This window comes from Pleurodeles waltl, chromosome 3_1, assembly GCF_031143425.1.
Source record: "Pleurodeles waltl isolate 20211129_DDA chromosome 3_1, aPleWal1.hap1.20221129, whole genome shotgun sequence".
Taxonomy (NCBI): Eukaryota; Metazoa; Chordata; class Amphibia; order Caudata; family Salamandridae; genus Pleurodeles; species Pleurodeles waltl.
The window spans coordinates 676,982,428-677,003,644 of record NC_090440.1 but is presented as its reverse complement, the minus strand read 5'-3'; the positions used below and the strand labels follow the sequence as shown (position 1 = coordinate 677,003,644).

General features: G+C 43.9%; 1 protein-coding gene across 2 annotated transcripts in view; it reads right to left on the bottom strand.

Annotated features, from left to right (window-relative positions):
- LOC138284474 (protein phosphatase 1 regulatory subunit 12A-like) overlaps nucleotides 1–21,217 on the bottom strand; it is a 409,508-nt gene that overhangs the window by 116,262 nt on the left and 272,029 nt on the right. For both annotated transcript variants that reach the window (XM_069223275.1, XM_069223274.1), the window contains exons 10-13: nucleotides 11,629–11,820; nucleotides 10,773–10,870; nucleotides 10,497–10,688; nucleotides 9,273–9,386 (exon numbers count right to left, since the gene is read on the bottom strand). In XM_069223275.1, coding sequence (XP_069079376.1) covers nucleotides 9,273–9,386; nucleotides 10,497–10,688; nucleotides 10,773–10,870; nucleotides 11,629–11,820 — 596 coding nt within the window. The remainder of the gene's footprint in view (nucleotides 1–9,272; nucleotides 9,387–10,496; nucleotides 10,689–10,772; nucleotides 10,871–11,628; nucleotides 11,821–21,217) is intronic.

Sequence of the window (21,217 nt, the reverse complement as noted above, 5' to 3'; positions counted from 1 at the left end):
TTTGATACATTAGGTTGCATGACTGAAAACAAAGAATTGCAAATAAACAGTGATGAAAAAAATATGAATGTATTTATGTTAGTACTATGATAATATGGATATGACGTGATTGCTGGAATAAACAAAATTAGCAAGCTGAGTCAGAGAAAAAAATTAATGTGGTGCAAGGCATATACTGTAATGGAAAGGAGGTATTCATTTGTGATTGAAAGAAAGAAAAGTCCAACAAATATTGTTCAGACTTATTAGTATAAACTTTGAACTTGAGAAACCTTTATCACGTTAAACTGGGGTAGGGCGTATAGGGCAGGAGGAGGGGTATAGGGCCAAGAGCCTAATAAGCAAACAATGCCAACATTCAATATGTGAACAAATATGATAAATATTTATAATATGCAGGAGTACACAACAAGCTGTTTGTAATCAAGGCTTATTCAATTTGATGACATAACAATAACGTCAATTGTAAGAACATACAAAATATGATGTTTCATAATGTATTGTAAAAGAGGAAAATAGGAAATAAGAGAAAAAATAGGAATAAGATAAAAGGAAAATGAAAAAGGAGAATAAAAGGCAAAGGAGAGACATTTGTAGCAAATAAAAAACAATAATCTATAAGAAGAAAAAGAAGAACTCAAAAGATATCTAAGTGAAGTAATCAGGACTTTAAAGGCGATCTCGATTTGTCTCTTTGTTGCACACCCTTCCCAGTTTTAAATTTATTGCTAGATGACCATTTTCACTGGACAGTTTACCAGCCACCAATTGATGGAGTAACCTTCAAGTCTTGAGTAGAGGTCGGAGGTACAGATTTGTGTTCCATTCCTGAGTCATCTTCCTCTAGGTCATTCAGAAATGATACCAAGTCACAAAGATTGGTATATTCCTTAGTTTGACCTTGATGTGTTATGATCATGGTTGCACGTTACAAGAGACTGTATTTAATGCCTCTTTTCTTTAACCTTGAACGTCGAGCCAGAGATTGTTTTCTCTTAAGGTTGGTGGGAGCGGAAAAAGTCAGCAGTGTGGATTACCTGCAAATGGTTATGATCATATGACCCGTGTTTCCTTGCTGCCATTATAATTCAACAAGCTTATTGATGACATAGACAGCAGGCCAGGATGTGAAGGGATGAAGGGTGCAAGGAGAATTTCTTGATTGTACACGATGAGCGAGTTGAAATTCAAGTTGTGGAAAGAAGGAGAGCTTCAACAGATTAGGAATCAGGCTGGTGAGAAATTGTTTCATGTCTTCTTTCTCCAGACATTCCGGTGGACCAATAATTTTGATATTGTCTCTTCTACTACGATCTTCCAATTCAGTCGTCTTTTGTTGGAGATACCATATGCCATGACCATGTTTGGGTATCTTATTAAGTCCAGATTCAAAGTCAGACAGATGGCTCTCTATTGCTTGTACGTTTGAATGAAACTGAACAACTTCAACACTAAGAGATTGAACTTCCTAAATATCTGCTGAAACTGCATTGTTAACTAAGTAATTGGGTTTTTTATGTCTAAAAGTTCCTTAAGAATAGTATCCATTGCTGTTGTGGATATGTCTTGTGAGGTTGCCATACTTTGTGGAGGAGCCGTATTAGATGAGGCTGATGTCAGGGCTTCACTGTATGACAAATGTCTGATATATTTTAATTAAGACATGGAAAGGTGATTGGTTACAGACAATACTCATGTATGTGAGTGAGTAAGGATCGGTTTATTGTTGATAACATTTGCATCAAAATTTGGTAACATTTAAAACGAAAGAAAAGAAGAGATGGAAGAGGAAAACAGAAAAAGCGGTTAAGGAGTTAATATTTGTCTCTGTTTTCGGCAAGGGGTGCTTAGATTTCCTGTGGCCCCACATGCACTGTGCTGTCTGCCCCCACTGACTGGGCTAGCAGCCACCTGAGAATTGTCGCATATTTTGCACATGTAGCCAAGACCCAAGCAACTGAATGTGAAAAACAGAGATTGGATGCCTCCATGCAAGACCACGCCCCCAGGCCAAAGATACTGGAATTATTAAGAGTCTCCTATCGGCTGCTAATATGGGACAGCAGCACAGAAGGTGTAGCTAGCTGTTGTGATGGCAGGAGCAGGGCCTACAGGCTATTTTGTGCAGGCCAGGAAGGATTAAAGTCCTTGATTGGCAAGACTTTCACATATACAGAATCTGGGGCAGAGTTCCTGCGTTTATTGCTTCTAGGAGGTATGGTTGAGGGGCTCCGATCAAGTAAGAATCGTTTAACGCTGGCACTGTTGGTGGTGATTTAGTTGATAGTAGATTGGGTTCCCTTGAGAGTTCCTTTGCGCTTCTGTTGATTGATTTTTTCAAAGCACTGAATGATCGTGTCTGCCAGTTGAATGGAGTCACCCATTTCAAAGGTCTTTAGTGCTTTACTCAACTTTGTGAACCATGGGTTGCCAGGAGTTTCAAAAATGGCTCTCAAGAGGCATTTTATTGTGAGCAAATTGGCCTTCCTGAGCTGATGTAATATTTCAGGACGGCAGCTTGACAATCTATCTGTTGCGACACTAGGCCCATTTCCAATCTGAGCCTGGAGTGGCGGGTGTACTTCGGTTGTTGGAGGAGTTTCAAATAAATGGAAACAGCATTTTGTTTCTAGGGGAAAAAAGGAACTTTGAATAGAGAATCTTCAAAGGCATCCAGAAGCATTCCAAATAGCATCACGTAGATTGCTGTTTGAAGTTTATTTTGGAAGAGCATTCAAGTTCAGATATGTGAAAGTAATTAGGCAAAGCTCTGGTGGGGTCGCATCTGCAATTCACAAACATGCGTTACCAAAGCAAATTGTCATACCTGGAGCATAAAATGTTGAGAAGCGCTGAAAGGGCTCAAATAATTTTCATTATATATATATATATATAAAATATAGAGTGCGCTCATTGTTTAACGTAGGTGCAAGGTCGCCCAATGTTATAGTCAGTATTCTGGCTAAAATATTACATGCTAGGAGGAAATAAAACATACTGCAGATGCGTGTTCCGTTCTGATTGATGTTTTTCACATCTTGAAGTGGCCAGGTGAAAGTTTTCGAAAATAAATAATCTCCGGCCTCTCTCCCCTTCACGGTGCTTCAAGGATGATCCGCCATAGCTCTCAGCGGCAAGCTCCGTCCCCTGTTCACCATTTTTCAACATGCTCCCATGCAAAACATTCCTCAGTAATTGCAGAATGTTTACAGCTGGCAGTTTTCGATTCTGAAGGTTTCGACACGGAATACTTGACTCAAATCGAAAATGTCAGCCCCAAAAGTGGTGTTCATTTTTTCGTCTCCGGGGTGGAAATGTACGATTTACGGTTCAACACCGAAACAGATGTAGCAGTCTGTTTGATAGGTGCCAAATAAATTTTGGTCTTCTGTATTTTTGGTGCCGAACCCAAAGATACTGACCAGTGTCCAGCACATGTATTTAAAATGGCTTCCCTGTTCACTCACTATGTCTGAGAATCGATAAAGTCATTGCAGGGGCATATCTGCTCTTGCAGATATGTCCTCACATATAACAAATTGCACCCTGCCTTGGGGCCGAAAGACCTGCTGTAGGGGTGGCTTACATATATTGCATCTAGTGTTGGAGGCAAGGCGCACACAAGCTGTATGCCATGTTGTGTTTTCACTTTTAGTTGCACCAAGACACGCAGCCTGCAATTGCAGTCTGCCTGTGCTAGGTGAGGGACCTCTGAGGGTGGCACAACACAAGCTGCAGCCGCCTCTGGGGACCCTCTTTGGTACCCATGCCCTACGTACCAGAGGTACAATTTGCTAGGGACGTAAGGGGTGCCAAAAGTATGGCCAATTATGGATCAAATGCACAGTTTTAAGGAATGAGATCTGGCACTGGGGACCTGGTTAGCGGGAAGCCAGTGCAGTTTCAGTCAAAACTGCATCAAATACCAGGCCAAAAGTGCAGGTGACCATGTCAAAAAAGGTGCACTCTCCTACAGCAAGGAAGCTTGCGCAGAGCCTGTAGTCTATCAGAGTGTATCTGATGTTGATGACAGCCCCTCAGGCTATGTCCCGGATAGAGGCCCTTACTGTTCCTTGGGGACCGAAGGCATACCAGAGAGCCGGTAAGGTGCCAGAGAAATGCTGGATGGCTTTACTGGATGTTTGATTTGCTGCAGCATTGCTGATGGCTCTGAAACTTTGTTTGCTCTGGGACAGAGGTCAGAATCTGCTCCGAAGGGGAACAGCTTTGCCAGGGGGACCAAGAGGCACATAATGCCCTTGCATCTTCGCTGGAATTTTAAAGGCACACTGATGCCTTTGCACCTTCTTTGGTGTTTGAGAGTGACAGGAATAGACCAAGTCCCGCTTGGACTTTTAATGTTTCTTCCTCGACTTAGCCTGAGGATTCGACTGCAACAATGATCTGCCATGGGAACAACTTTGGATATGAGCCATTCCCTTCAACTCTGATCAGTTATGTTGTTGAGGCTCTGAGCGGAAAAAGGACATTCCCTTTAACTCTGACAGAATATGGCGTGGAGTCTTTGGGTGCTTGGTGACAGAGTTTCACCTCACGGTCCCGGATAGCCCTTGGATTCATTAAGGCACAGTCACTTCAGGCTATGGATTTGAGTTCCGACGCCAGACAGATCAAATGGGGATCTGTCATAGATGTTTGCTTGTGGTTTAAACCTGTAGTCTTGTTAGGTGACATTTTCCCTTGCACACTAGATTTTCAATTTGTATAAGATTAGATCCTTGTGAAAAGACAAGTGGTAACTCCAGATAAGTATCTGGTGGTGCGGAAGGAAAGGAACTGCTGTTAGTGCATTATTATTATTATTATTATTATATTACATAATCTGTAGAGCCCATGGCTACCAATAACATTTCACAGCACATGCAAGTGGCATCTATATGCAGGTGCGCATGTTACTCTCAGAGTAAAACGACATGGCGCAGAGCCCCACAATGCCACCTACCGTGCACAGAGATACTGCTGAACAGTTTCTGGGTTCAGTCTGATGCTTGGGAAATACATAAACATCAAACAAGTGAATCCAAACTACCTTTTAGTACTCGTCTCTCAACACAGCAGAGCTGAGCAGTTTAGGATTACAACAGAAGGTGATGGAAGTCAGAAACCCAGGTAAACAGTGGCACTTAAAATAACATTTAACAGTGTCCAAACAATCATTACCTTTCTCATAGAAAATGACTTGATTTTAAGATTAAACAACACTATTCAATGTATTAAACAGAGATAAACCTGGTCCTCCTGGGCCAAAACAACCAACTGCAAATGTGTTTGTAGCTCTTTAGGGCTCATTTAACACTGAGTTCTGTGTTATGATAACTTTGTCAATGTTGTCTTATTGGGGACTATTTGGTTGCATTATGGGTCTTAGAAGCATTTCAGTTCCTGTTCTCTTGCTTTCTGAACACAGTGGCTTGGCTTTGGTATCTACAGGCATACAATCATGAATGCTTTCAGTGCATCTGCTGCAATCCTAAAAATAAACTGAAAAATATCCCAAAGATCAGACACCCAAAGAATGAACAGTCCACTGTTCAAATATAGTAACTATAGGGGAATCCTATGGTCCTTTACAGTGGTGTTCAAGATATCCAGTCCCCAATGCCAGGTTTGGAGGCACAAGTGTATTAAGCCAGGGGCTTTGAGGAGATTGTGGCTGGCTAGTGTGTCAAACCACCATAGGTGTCCCCTGGGTATTCAGTGAGTTTGAGCAGTGGTCTGTGAAACACTAGCCTCAGTCACGTTTTCCAGTAAGGGGTTACATACAACATGCAATAATAAGGCCAGTGGGTTATTGGGCTCAACAAGAGACTCTTGACTGGTGGTTCAAAATACAATATTTGTTGAAACACTTGGGGTAAAAAGACTATTCCAACCAGTTCGAAATCTGGGTGAACTCCTTCAGTGACTGGCACAGCACCACACGATGGAGGATGAATACAGTATTTTTTCACGACTCCCAGGGATGACCAGAGGTAAGTATAGGCACTAAGGGGGTCATTATGACCTCGGCGGTCTTTTTTGAAAGACCGCCGTGCTGAAAACCGCCAGTGGTGGCGGATTTCCGCTCGGCGTATTATGACTGTTGGCAGCTCTCTGTCCTTTTTCGGACGGAGAGCCGCCAACAGCCATACTGGCGGGCAAGTGGAGGTTGCTCCACCGCCACGCCAACAGAACACCGCCCACGGACAATGTTCTGTGATTCGGCGTGGCGGTGTTCTGTTGACGGTGTGGTGTCGGCGAAGCAGCCCCCATGGATCCCGTCCCCTCCTGGAGGATCGACGGACCAGGTAAGTCGATCGTCCGTTAGGGGAGGGGGTTGGGGGTGTTGTGTGTTGTGTGCGTGCATGGGGGTGTGTGTATGTAGAGGGGGTGTGTGAGTGCGTGTATGCTTGCGGGGGTGCTGTGTGTTTGGGAATGAGTGCGTGTATGTCTGTATGGATGTGTGCGTGTATGTTTGAATGTGGGTATGCGTGTCTGACTGTGTGTGTGGATGTTGGCATGTATGTCGGTGTGTGTGCGCGTGTATGTATGTTGGTGGTGCCTGCGAGAGTGTCGTGTGTGAGTGAGTATTGTGATGTTCGGGGGTCGGGGTGGGGAGGGGGGCCCTGCCACCTTTGGGGGTGGCAGGGGTGGTGGGGGGTGTAGGGGAGGGTGTCGGGTGGGGGAGACCCCTATCAGTGCCAGGGAAGGAATTCCCTGGCACTGATAGTGCTTACCGCCATGGATTTCATGGCGGTTTCAAACCGCATGAAATCCATGGCGGTCAGCCGGGCCCAAATACCTCTGGCGGCATAGTGACGGCCGCCGGGCTGGAGATCCAGGTCTCCAGCCCAGAGGTCGTCTCCGCCCTGGCGGGCGGAACAGAGAACCGGCGGATGACCATGGCGGTAACCACCATGGTCATAATTCCAAAAAAAAGACCGCCAGCCTGTTGGCTTTCCTACCGCCGCTTCTCCGCCTTCCGCCAGGGTCATAATGACCCCCCAAGTGGTTAAGGAAGGAGCAGGGACATCTGTCTCCTCAATGATTAAAGGAGATGATGCCATCTGGACCGAAATGTGATTGTAGTTGCCTTTTGGGCAGCTGGCAGGGGTTACCAAGGTCTTTCGGGCAGTCTTTGCCAGGTAAGACTGTGTGACACAGGAAGTTCCCAGCAGGTGGTCCCTAATGTTCACTGGTGGAGAAGGGTGCTTCTTCCAGGAGAGGGCACTTCAGCTCTTCTTGCAGACATGTACTTTTTCTTTTGCTCTACAACTGCCAGCAAGGTGTTTCCTAAGGTCTTCCAGACACAGGTTTAGATTGCAGATACAGGTGTAATCTTACAACAGTCCAACTTCTAGCTTGGGTTATCATCGCTATTTGTGACAATGCAGAGGACCCTCCTAGGTAGTAGAGTCAAACTGAAGTGGCTAAGGAAGCTAGTACTTCTGCTCTAGTGTCCAGGCACTGAAACCGAGAGGTTGCACAATTTGAATATATGTGTTCATTCAATCCTATAGGTGTATGTTTCTGACTTGATCAGCTCGTGATGTTGGTATCCAGCTTGACTGTCACTTCTGGAACCAGTTTAGGCTGACCCAGATGGATAGGCAATAGATTCAGAGAAGGAGGCCAATTTACAAAGCAATTGTGATCACAAAACAGGAAAGTGGGCTTCACTATGGCAGAAAAGCTGCAGCAATATTAAAGATAACAGATAGAACGGGCTTAGGCAGGAGGCAGGAAATACATGACTGCAGGTTGTAATATGAGTCGGGGATCAGCAAGCTAACACAAAGGAGAACAAAATCTTGTGCAACACACAGATATTAACATGCATCTCCCATTCATCCATCTAGGTAAATTTGTGAATGCACACAGATGAACCATCCAAGCATGTCATTAAGGCAAAGGAACCCCAAATACGAAAGAGAATAAACATAACCCATAGGGAGTTGGCAGGTCAAACCCCATTTGAGTATAGGTAAAAATGTGTGCGCCCCTGACTAGAGTCTTATGCCCCCACCACAGTCAGTCTTGCTCAGCCTGAGTAAAGGAGACTGTTACTTTCACAAAAAGGTGTGGTCTTTGGGGTTCCTCTCAAAATCAGAGAACAGCTCTGATGGCTCACATTCAGTAAAACAGGAGTAATTCCAGTGAGATTGCATGATTATCTTGAACATCTGGCAAACACATGCAAGGGCTGGGCGACAGAGCGTCAAAAAACCAAGAAGAGGATCTTCATCTCGGCAACAGTCCAAATGATGCCAAATGCAAGCAGTTTGGAAAATCTCATAGCAATGAAACAATAACATATACAAAGGGAAGACAAGAAGGAAGGTAAATGAAGATAACAGACAATACTGCTTCAAAAAAGGAAGTATAAAATAACAGTACACTGGATGATAGATATATTAATAAAAAGCACTGAGAGCAAAGGAGAGGATTAGGCCCGTTTGGCAACACCAAAATATTAGGCCTGGAAGCCAAGGATAGCACCATGACTTAAAGCCAATGGGAACACCACAACTGAAAGCCAAGGGGAGCACCATGAATGTGAGCCAAGTGGATCACTAGTATGGGGAGCTAAAGGGGAGAACCAGGATAGAAAGTACAGTGACAGCCCAGCGACAAAAGCAAAGCAGTAAGAGAAGCAGGACAAAGTGTACACAGTGAGAGTTAGTCAATGAAGAGAGAAATATGTATGCTAAACGGAAAGATGTACAAAGTCAATACCAAGACAGACAGCTTTAACAGTGAGAATGACATTATTTAAACAGTGAGAAACAATCTGCACAGGGATGAACACAGATCAGCGTAACAAGAGAAAGAAATATGTGCACCAAGTTGCTCACAACAGCATAGAAGGATAAATAGATGCTGCATAGCTGGAGAGAAACATGCAGTATAGCTTGCAAGACTGATACAGCAAGGACAAACAGCAGCAGTAAAATATTGACTCCATACAGCTAGATAAACAGAACCTTGTGCAGCCTGAAACCGAGACCCTCACAGACCCAGACAGATGAATTCCCACAGAGCTAGAGATACGAACCATGCTGAGGCAGAGACAGAAACGGAGACAGCCAACATGGCAAGAGTGTTGGAAACAGTGGCAAGAAAGACGGAGGACAGAAACTGCACAGTAGACGACAGAAAATAGCAGAGAATGAGACTGAACACTAACAGAAAGAGAAGCCACACAGTCACAGACCAAACCCACTTAGAAAGGAAAAGTAAACACTGATGTAGAACAGGAACTGTAGTCTCACCGAGAGGAGGAAGTACCAGCTGTGGATGCAGTCTGGGTTGTAGGCACAGATGATGAGATACTTGTAGCAGATGATGTAGAAACTGGAACCTCTGTCTTACGTCCAAATGAAGAACTAAAAATGCACCATTGAATAAAATCAGAGAAAACCTATGCTTCTGTGCTAAACTTGTACTGTGCTTTCATTTAAGGCACTATATATATTATAACCTCTTGCCAATGTGACATGTAATTTCCTTTTTGCCCGTTGACCATAGATCACCTTTTTGTTCCATTCCCAAGATGCTATTGACCACATTTCAGAGGAAATATGTCACTGGGCCCCTTTATTGTTACTAGTAAATACCAGATATAAAGCTTGTTTATCACAACACTGAGCTATTCACCAAATTAGCTTAAACTCTGGCTGATGGTCTCAAGTCTGTGTAGCACCATGGACTTGTAATCACATACTAAGCCCCTTTAGTCCACATGAACCAAAATTGTGGTTAATGCTCTAAGAGGTTACAAATTCTGACACCCCGTACCAAAGGATGCAACATTGTAGTCCTTCTGTCAAACACTGGCTCTTGCTCCCACATATTCCGAAACTGGTTCCTTCCCCATATATGGTAAATTTGTGCTGCTGGTCCAGAGTTCAAACTGAAAACTGGGTGAAGGCTTCTAACAACTAGCATGCTGCTCACAGATCAAAATGGAGTATAGACCATGAAATGGAAAGCAGCAACCCATGCCTCCAGGGACCCCAAAGTCTGGCACCCGAATAGAGACATCCCACACCTTGAATGCTACCACAACTAATTTTAATTGCTGGCCCCTGCTACAAGATATCCCACACACTGGCACAAGCCAAATCACAAATTCTGATCCATGTCTCCTGAGGCCTTAAATGAGGATCACTGCCTCTAGCAACAATAAATTCTAGCCTTTGTAACAAGCAAGACCAAACCTAGACCCTTACTCCTACAAACACTAAAATGTGGCTTCTGTCTCCATCAATACCAGATAATTGACAATCCTTGCTCTGCACTCAGAAAACTGAAATACAAAGCCTCGTTCCAATGTGCTTAAATTCTACAACCTTATCACAAGAAATGAAAATGTGCCGCTCTTTTGAATCCATGCCTAGTGGTAAGAATATCAACCCTTAAAATATCAGAAAATTCCAGGATTCTCAGTGGTACAAGCACCCTTACACTTACTGCACAACTTCAGAATCTCTTACCTCCTCTGGTAGGAGGAACTGCTCACTGTGGAGTCAGCAGGCTGCGGTTGGCTGGGTTCCTTCTTCCCTCCATCAGATTCACCAAACCTCCTTGCTTGTGATCCTGCCCGGTTCAGGCCTATGTCTGTGCTCTCGCTGCCCTGACGCTGACGTGTGTAGGAGCCGCTGCGAGCAACCTGAGTTAGAGAATCGCTAGGGAAGACACATAAAAAGTCAAGCAGAAGATAGCAAAATAGGTATATAATTGGAGAGGAAAAACAAATTATTGGCACACACCGGTTTGTGGTTTCCTGGATGCTTTCCTGGTTACCAAACAGGCGCCGCGTTGGAGTTGGGGGGACCCGAGCCAAGCGAGGTTCTGTAACTTCTTTACCCTGCCAGGAGAGAGACACATTCAAGCACATTCCAACTCCAGACAGACAGATGCAGGGACAGAGGACCAGGACCATCCGAGCATGAAGCCTGAGGAACCAGCACCACCCTAAGTTGAACGACAGAGATACATAGGTGCCACAAGATAAGATGGTACAACCTAAGGGGAAGGACTAAGACAACACCCCCGAAGTAATGACACTCACCAACACTAGAATTATAGACACAGACACTCACCAAAGTAAATAAAAAGAAACAAAGACTCTTGGAGAGGCAGACAGACACTAAGTAAACCCAATATGAATAGTAAATCAAAACCTGGAAAATATCACTGCATCCCTTTGAAGGAAAGACAGGTGCAGCACCACAAAAGAACAATAAAGAGAGACCTGGACCAGTTAAAAAAAAAAAAAAGACAAACAGCGAAAGAACTGAGAACAAACCTTGAATCACTTGTGCTGACAACTATAGCACAGTATTTCAGACCCTCAATGATTGTCAGAAATGCAGGTTGAACTTTTGGCTCTGCCTAAGTGTAGTTAGTCTGATCCTATCCACAGCTTTCAACAGTCCAAGAAATAAAGCTCTGATCTACATGGTTCAGCATAAAGCAAGACAGGTGGAACATGCAGACAGTGGAGAGCCGTCTCCATCACCAACTCTCTTTGCCCGCTTGAAACCGCACCAAGGGTTTAAAAGCATAGTTCATATTCTGTGGCCCATACTGCAATCCTACTAGTGTAAGAAAGAGCATACTCACTCGCATGTCAGTAAGTTCACTTGCCAGCCTGGGGCTGGAAGCAGATTTTGGAAGCACAGCATCTTTGTTTTTTGGTTCCTCTGGTTGAGTGGTAGCTGTGTTTAGAGCACCGTAGCTTCCAGTTTTGCGAAGTGTGGTGCGCCAGGCTCCAGGGGCAGGCCCAGACTTTTCTTCCTCTTTTGATACTTGAGCCTACACCGAAAAAAATGAGGAGACTTATGCACCAGCCTCTGAGGTGCCATTCACAATGCCAAATATTAAATATATATATTTTTTTAAATGGTGAAATGGTTGAAGCAAGATTGTAAACAGCATCATGTAAATTGTTGGATAATTAATGGGTCCTATGTCAAAATATCACTAACCCTCTTGGGTGATTTCACTGTGGGTGTACGGGATCAATATAAAAACAGAGACAACTGAGTTAAACACACTCTTCGATTTGCTTACAAGTTTAATAAAATTAGCCAACTCTCAACAAATCCAGCAAATCCATTTTAAAGAACAACATAGAAGAGTTCTCTGCATGTACATTAGAATTTGCAATACTTAGTAATGTAATACGAAGGACTTCAGATTCCTGATAGAGCAGTCACATCTACAAAGTATCTCATTCAGATCAATGCCGCAAGGGGAAGAAGGGTGGTAGCAATACTGTGAAAGCTACCAAGCTGCAAAACCAGTGCTATAGGTAGGAGAGGAACATGTTGTCAGTATGCATCATTCATACGGTTACATGCTCAATATTAAATAGCAGGTGGAAATCTTCAAAAGATGTAAGATAGACTTAACAGCAGGAGGGTGCAAAATGTGTGTAATTTGTTTTTGTGTAATTCTGTGCAATTTTGGAAAAATTACCCACATTATAGGTAACTGTGAAATCTATACTTTAGCCTGAAAAAAGTCCTCATGTCAGTTTCAGGGAGAAAGGAGTAATTCATGCTAAAACAAATAGCGCAAAAAAAAAGACAAGTGCTGCAAACAGCAGTCACTCGCGATCTGGTCGCTCGCCCTGTTACTGTGTGCTCACAACACACGCTTGCATAAAATGGCACACAATTGCGCAACATACTGTAAAACAGATTTTCAGGAACTTCACTTAACAAAAGTAATGATCAATTTACATGAGATTACGCCGGCGTAATGGAACTTTCACCCTGAAAATATTCTTTCTAATAGACACAGAGTTAAATTTTGTTTTCACATTTTTAAAACCAATGTGTATATGGTTTGGAACAGAAAACTGAGAAAGAAAGATCTGGAAAGATACAGTACAAATCTTACATTTTTCCACAACTCAACATATTTCTTTACATTGAAATCATTATAATTATGTGAAGTTTAAACTCAATATCCAACATGTAATATTTCTCTTAATAAAGTGTACTAAATAGGCTTCATTTATATAAAAAAAAAAAAATGTAAGAAATTGCAGGACTGGACTAAATTAAATTTGAATTACACTAGTGCCACACTGCGTAATTTTGGGGAGATATTTTAATGTGAAATGTACTGTTTGGGTAATATTTTCAATTCAAGCAGTAGTTTAGGTACACGTTTTACTCGAGCAGACATTTCAGCAATTTGTTTTGTCCAAAACTACAAATTTGAAGACGAGCAGCAGTGTTTTAATTCCTTTAACATGGGCGGTCACCAAACATTTCAGACAGACCTTCTACCTGAACAAACCGTTTAGGCAATTTTTGATCTCAAAACTACAAATTTGAATGCAAGTACCAGCAATCTGAATGTGAGCGACCAGAAATCAAGTTGAAGAAAATAAGTTACTTACCTGTAACTGCGGTTACCCTGTATTGGTATCTTTCATAGACTTACATGCTTGAATCATTCCCCGTTGGCAAAGTGGGAGTCCCACGGTACCTTAGGAAAGCAGTATGTAAGAACCATAACAGGCTACAGGGGCAGTAGGTCATCAGTTTAATAGCCTATATATGTCCTGTTTTAAAAAAGGACCCAATTTGAACTATGACCAATCAGGTGCCAGCACCCTCTAGAATACTCCCTAAGATTTTTTAGCACAAGAGTGAAGCATATTCTAGAATATAAGGGGAGTGTTGGAAATGGCCTTTCTGCAGGGTCATTCCCAGACTTTTTGCCTTCCTTCTCCTCTTTTTCTGACCTCATTTTTGCTGGCTTAAGGACTCTGCGCACTTTACCACCGCTAACCAGTGCTAAAGTGCATATGCTCTCTCCCTTTAAACATGGTAACATTGGATCACACCCATTTGGGCTATTTAATTTACTTATAAGTCCCTAGTAGAGTGCACTATACTTGCCCAGGGCTTGTAGATTAAAAACTACTAGTGGGCCTCTAGCACTGCTTGTGCCACCCACTAAAGTAGCCTCTTAACCTTGTCTCAGGCCTGCCATTGCAAGGCCTGTGTGTGTAGTTTCACTGCCACTTCAACTTCGCATTTAAAAGTACTTGACAAGCCTAAAACTCCCCTTTTTCCACATATAAGTCACCCCTAGGGCAGGGCGCTGTGTGGGTAAAAGGAAGGACATGTACCTGTGTAGTTTACATGTCCTGGTAGTGTAAAACTCCTAAATTCGTTATTACACTACTGTAAGACCTGCTCCCTTCACAGGCTAACATTGGGGATGCCCTCATACATTGTTGGAGTGGTAGCTGCTGATCTGAAAGGAGTAGGAAGGTCATATTTAGTATGGCCAGAATGGTAATACAAAATCCTGCTGACTGGTGAAATTGGATTTAATATTACTATTTTTAGAAATGCCACTTTTAGAAAGTGAGCATTTCTCTGCACTTAAATCTTTCTGTGCCTTACAATCCATGTCTGGCTGGGTTTAGTTGACATCTCCTTGTGCATTCACTCAGACACACCCCAAACACAGGATACTCAGCCTCACTTGCATACATCTGCATTTTGAATGGGTCTTCCTGGGCTGGGAGGGTGGAGGGCCTGCTCTCACACAAAGGACTGCCACACCCCCTACTGGGACCCTGGCAGACAGGATTGAACTGAAAGGGGACCTGGTGCACTTCTAAGCCACTGTTTGAAGTCTCCCCCACTTCAAAGGCACATTTGGGTATAAAAACAGGGCCTCTGCCCTACCACACAGACACTTCCTGGAGAAGAAACCTGAACCAGAACCTGCACCCTGACAAGAAGAACTGCATGGCTGCCTGAAGGACTCACCTGACTGCTTTCTGAAGAGGACTGCTGCCTTGCTGTTGCCCTGCTGTCTTGCTGCTCTCTTGCTTTGCTGCATAAGTGCTCTCCAAGGGCTTGGATAGAGCTTGCCTCCTGTTCCCTGAAGTCTCAGGACAAAAAAGACTTCTCTCCTGCAGCTGAAATCCCCGTGCGGTGAAAATTTGCCGCACTACCTGCCACGAACGACGCACAGCCTGCTCGCAGTTAAAATTTCACCACACACCGAGTCCGGAACGACGCTGCTCGGCTTCGCAACAGAAGATAGACGCAGCCCCACGGCGCAACCGAACTTCAACGCACAGCACTACTGGATCAACGCAAGCTGACTCAGAACGACGATGCCGGACGGAATCGACGCAGCGCTGCCGTGCGTAAGAAATTTCCACGCATCGCCTACTGGAATCGACGCAGCCGCTGGGACTTCGCTCCGCAAGCCCAGGATTCCACGCATCGTCCCTGGGGCGTATGAAAACCCCGCAACCCGAAGAGGATCCAAGTCCGCAAGCCGTAAATCGACGCAACGTCTTCCCCGTGTGGAAAATAACGATGCACGTCTGTGTGCGAAGGGGCGAAACCGACGCACACTCACCGTTTTCTACGCATCGCCTCCTCTGCGGTCCCTTACGAGGATTTTTCAACGTGAACCAGGTACTTTGCCCCACAACAGACACTTGTTATTTCTAGGAGAACTTAAGACACTTTTTATTGCTTTTACAGTAATCTTGGAACTCTAAAGACACTTGATATCACTTTCAGTAATATCCCTACATTTGCTTATTTCAACTTTAATCGTTTTGACCAGCATTTATTAAGATAAATATTATATATTTTTCTAAACACTGTGTGGTGTATTTTTGTGGTGCTATATTGTGTTATTGTATGATGTACTGCACAAATACTTTACACATTGCCTTCTAAGTTAAGGCTGACTGCTCAGTGCCAAGCTACCAGAGGGTGGGCACAGGATAATTTGGATAGTGTGTGACTTACCCTGACTAGAGTGAGGGTCCTTGCTTGGACAGGGGTTAACCTGACTGCCAACCAAAGACCCCATTTGTAACAGGGAGCCTCTAAGGGGAGGAGAGTGGGTCGCATGTGTATCTATGAAAGATACCAATATTGGATAACAACAGTTACAGGTAAGTAACTTATTTTCTTATCCAGTATTGGATCGTTCATAGATTCAAATGCTTGAATCAGAACAGCAAGCAGTATTACAGGTAACCGCAAAGGCCCTAGGTGGATGTTTGGTAAGGGAAAAAACATATTATAAATAGTCAATATAACATATATATTTTATCTCTATAAAATGACTGGAAATAACCTTAAAATTGTACACATCCATACATGAATATTTGGATAACCTTAATTAAAACAAGAACATGACTAAAAAAATCTTGTATTACGAAAGAGGCTCACCTTAATGAAATAAGTGGCGTAGTACAGCCTGTCCCACGGCTGAGTGCCTGCGTTGTGCTGACTGTAGGCAGTACTGCTGCGTAAAGGAGTGAATATTCTTCCATGCTGCATCTTGACATATCTTCTCCAGTGGGATGCCTGCGAAGAGAGCAGTTGAAGTAGACACTGCTCTTGTGGAATGTACATTAGCCGTTCTAGTCAGTGGTCGGCCAGCTTTAGAGTGGCAAAACAGAATGGTTGCTGAGACCCACCATGATATTGTGGCCTGTGTTACTGCTGTCCCTTAACAGTCTTGACTACAAGAGACTAGCAGCTGATCCGTTCTGCGAGTCTGTTTATACAGTGGAGATAGAACTTCAAACATCATTTGGTGTCTAATGTGTGAAGAGTCCTTTCAGATAGCGTAGAAGGGTTTGGAACTTTTTTTCATAATATGACCAGTTCATTAAGATGGAAATGGGACAGAACCTTTGGAATGAACCTCGGATTTGTTCTGAGAAGGACAAATTGGTCCGTGAAGTGCAGGAAGGGCTCTTGAATTGTAAAGGCATGTATCTCGCTGACATTTCTGGCTGATGTGAGAGCGAATAAAATTGCGACCTTCCATCTAAGGAACTTCAGTTCAGCCTTTTGAATTGGTTCGAATGGGGATTTCATCAATTGCAAGAGCTGCCATTCCGGGGGAGATGCTTGCACAGGAGAAAAAGTTCTGAATAACCCTTTCATAAACTGCTTGATGAGCAAAGTGATGCAGTTTGTGTGAAACGCCTGTATCTTGAGATTGCAGCAAGGTGAACTTTAATTGAGGCATGAATAAGGCCAGATTTGGCCAGTGAAAGAAGATAAGGTATGATCTGTTCAGGAGAGGTGTCAAACAAATGGGTGAAAGTTGCTTTGCTGGCACCAAGAACAGAACCTATTCCACTTCACCCTGTAAGTGGTTTGCACTTTCGGCCCGTGCCCTGGATTGTATGGCTCTGCATTCCTGATTGATGGTCACATTTCATAACTCAAAGAACTCAGGAGCCATGCATGTAACCAGAGAGAGGCTGGCTCCAGGTGTAAGATCTGGCTTTGGTTCCTCGTCAGGAGGGTTTGTTTCCCCAGACGACAGAAGGGATTGGTCACATATAATAGAATCAGCTCCGTAAACCAATGTTGCCTTTGCCACCTGGGGAGTTATCAGGATGAGCCGGTAGTGCTCTGTTTTCATCTTTCAGAGAATCCTGGGAAGCAATGGAAAGGGGGGGGAAAGCATATGCAAAGATCCTAGACCATTGCATTGAGAATTCCCCCACGACCCTGGGAGTGGGTATCCACTGGCGTAGAACTGGCATTTGGTGTTCTTGTCCGTTGCGAAGAGATCTAACACTGGTTTTCCCCAGCACAAGAAGATCCTGTCCATTTCTTGCTGATCTAGTTCCAATTTGTGTCAACCCCGTCTGGTGTGCAGTGTGTGTCTGCTAGAGTATTATTCATACCAGACACATGCGCTGCCCCTCAGGGAGATTTTGTGTATCGTGACCTAATCCCAAAGAGCTTGTGTTTATTGAGAAAGGGACATAGATCTTGTTCCTCCCTGTTTGTTGATGTAATACATACTGGTTGTGTTGTCTGTATGGACAAGCACGGAGGAGCCTGATATCTGTGGCAGAAACACCTGCAGCATGAGGAATACTACCTTAAATTCCAAGAAATTGATATGTATCCGTTTTTGGTGGCTGGACCACTTTCCTTGGATCCACATAATCCTCCACGTTCTAATAATGAAGTCTGGAACCAGGATCAGGAACGTCAAACCTTGAAAGATGTGATTTATGTGTGTTCACCATTGGAATGCCTCTACCAGCCATAGAGTAACACTGATCAAGTCCTTGAAGGTTCCTTGAGACTGAATCCAATGCTTTTTCTGCTCCTCCTCTAGTGGTTTCATCTTTAGTTGCATTAGAAGTACTAGGATTACTGCCAAATAAATCATCCCTAGGAGCTACTTGAAAAATTTCACAGAAATTGACTTTCCTTTGGAGATGTTTAAAGCCAAACTGGATAAGTTTTGTTGTCTGCTGCCTGAAAGAGGAGCTTTGATCTTGACTGCGTTGAGACTTGCACCCAGAAAGGCATCTTATGCACTGGTATGGGTTACTGTGAGGCCTAGACTGCAAAATAGTGCAAGACAGGTGCTGGTAGCTTGACGCTTTCAATAGCCAGTCATCTAAGTAGGGAAACACTTCAAAACCCTATTTGCGAAGTGCAGCTGCCACTGGAGCAAGACATTTTCTGAAGATTTGAGGGCCTGACTTCAGTCCGAAAGGGAGGACTCTGAATTGATAGTGGGTACCGACTACAGTAAAGCTAAGGTATTTGCGATGCCGGGGATGAACAGGGGTGTGGAATTGGGTATCCTGCAAATCCAGTGATGTCATGTAGTCTCAGCTGATTAAAAAGTGAAGGATGTCTGAAAGGGTTATCATACAGAAAGATTATTTGCATAGGAATTTGTTTAAATTTGAGATCCAGTATTGGTCTCCATACCCATTTTCTTTCTCACCAGGAGTACAAGCCTAATCTTCTTTCATGAGGGAGAACCTTCTCTATTGCACCCTTGGAAAGCATTAGTAACGCTTCTTTTTTTAGTAAGTGAAGATGGGGTGGGTGAACTCCTTTCGGAGGATGCTTTGGGGGTCTCCTTCGATTAGTGAAGGTAATTTGAGATGTTCGCAGACACTTCAGTGAAATGGGAGGAAAGAGGAATTGTAGCCAGTACCCGGTTCAGGTAATTGCTTATGACTTGAGTCCCGGCCCTGGGAGGTCTTTTTTCCATTGTCTGTCTTCCGTGCTATAGGCTGCTGCGGGTGGCTGGCGATAGGCCTGATGGTAGGAAGGCCTGTATTGAGATTGCGATGGATGTGGTAGCTGGTAACCACCCCTGTATGAAGAGAAACCTCTCCCTCTGGCCTCTCGAAAGGGCAATTATTTAAACTGCAAAGTGCAGAGTGACCTGGCAGTTTCTGTGTCCGTCTTTATTGCCAATAATGTGCCAGCTAAGTGTTTGTCAAACAAAATTTCGCCCCCGTAGGCCATGTCCACGATTTTGGATTGGACCTGTAGTTGGAATTATACAGCCTTCAACCCTCCCTGGCGACCTAAAATTGTGGCTCCTGGTGAAAATCTGTAGAGGTGATGTCTAGGGCACAATTGATGATTTCCCAAGAAGTACGCTCGCCCTCCTGTAGTATCTTCTTTGCCTCAGATCTTTTATCCTTTGGGATGAGACTGATGAAAGTGCCGACATCCGACCACATGTGGCGGTCATAACACCATAGAATTGCTAGGGTATTGGCTGCATGACAGTGATAGCTGACGTAAGAGAGAATATTTTCCCTAACTTGCGTAGTTGTTTGCTATCCCTGTCTTGTGGAGCAGATATGGGAACGGAAGGGATCTTGGAATGCTTTTGAGCAGCCTGTGAGATAACAGAGTCAGGTTTCGGATGGCCAATTAAGCAAGCAGGGGAATCTTCTGTAGCTTTGTACTTTTTATCCAGGCGAGTTGTAACTGGTGGAACTGTAGCTGGGTCTTCATAATATTTATCCCCTCGCTATAAATGGAGTGAATAATGGGGATAGCTCTTACTGATTTTCTGGCTTGTTCTTTAAAATCATGAAGAAAACATTATCTTTGAGAAATGTATGCTGTTGGCAGGTGAAAAAGCGTTGCAGCCCTGTCCATCAAGTTGTGGAAATCCCCAATGTCCTCATGGGGAGAGTCTGATGGATGAGGAGGTGGAGAAGATGGTTTAGGGGCTAAATAGTCCTCCCATTCGTCATGAGGGTGTTGGGGAACAAATATCTCTCTTTTCTTCTGAGGAGGCGTCATCCTCCCTGGAAGGTGTGGCTATTGTTGAGGCTGGGGTCAGCGTAGGTGTTGCTGGAGGAGGAATGTTCCTTAGTGTGGCAGGAGAAGGAGATTGAGGTTGTGGAGGCTTCTGTGGCTTATCCTGGGAAGATTCCTAAAATGTGCGCCTATAGTCTTGGAGCATGGCTTGCAAATCTTGGATAAGGGACAGAGGCATCTGTACAGTATCATGTCTTGGTTGGTGATACTCATAATGCTCATAGTATTAGTCATAGGGGTATAGCATTAGTCACAGCCCTGCGGGTTTACAATCATCGTTGTCATTATCCTGCTATTTAACGTGAAGTTCTGAAGGACTGTGTGCGTCCCGAAGGGTCCCTCAACTTCAGATTCATCCCAGTCCAACAAATGGCTAGGCAGCTGGGATGAAACATGCTTGGAGAAGTTTCTTCAGGATGTAGAGTAGTTCTTGCAGGGTTGCAGGGTCCAACGGACGTTAAAGCAGAGATGGTAATGGGGTATTGTGGCAGTATTGCTTCTCTCATCGACGATGCTGTTGTCAACGATGGCCTCGACAATGGAGGAGCCATTGATGGGGGTGTCGTCGATGGTGGCTTTGTCAATGGTGGGACTGTAGACAGTGGGTCTGTAGACAATGGAGTAGACCTCGACGACAATTGTCTTTGCGAAGATTTCTTGTTTGACGGAATCTTTTTTAAATGGTGGTGATGCTAAGTTCACTGCCTCGGAGGATCTAGTGCCAAATACCTTGAAGGATGAAATGGGTGTATGAATGCCCATCGTCGACAATGTTGCGGACGACTATGGCCTCGTCGACCAGATGGTGGTGACAGTAGGTACTGTAGCTGTCATTGACCGAGTTTTCAGTGATGTTTTTCTTGACATCGACACCTCAGAAGAAGAATGATGACAAGTCTCCTTTTTCTTCTGGGATGAAGTGGGCAGCTGTGAGGAGGATAACCCTGTGGAGACCAGATGAGTTTTCCTTTGAAGGATCTTTATGGTGAGTTTTAAACGTATTTCTGCTCTCCTCAGAATGCCCCTAGTCAGATGATCTTTAATGGGGTTTACAGATAGTGTCACTGTCCTCACATAAA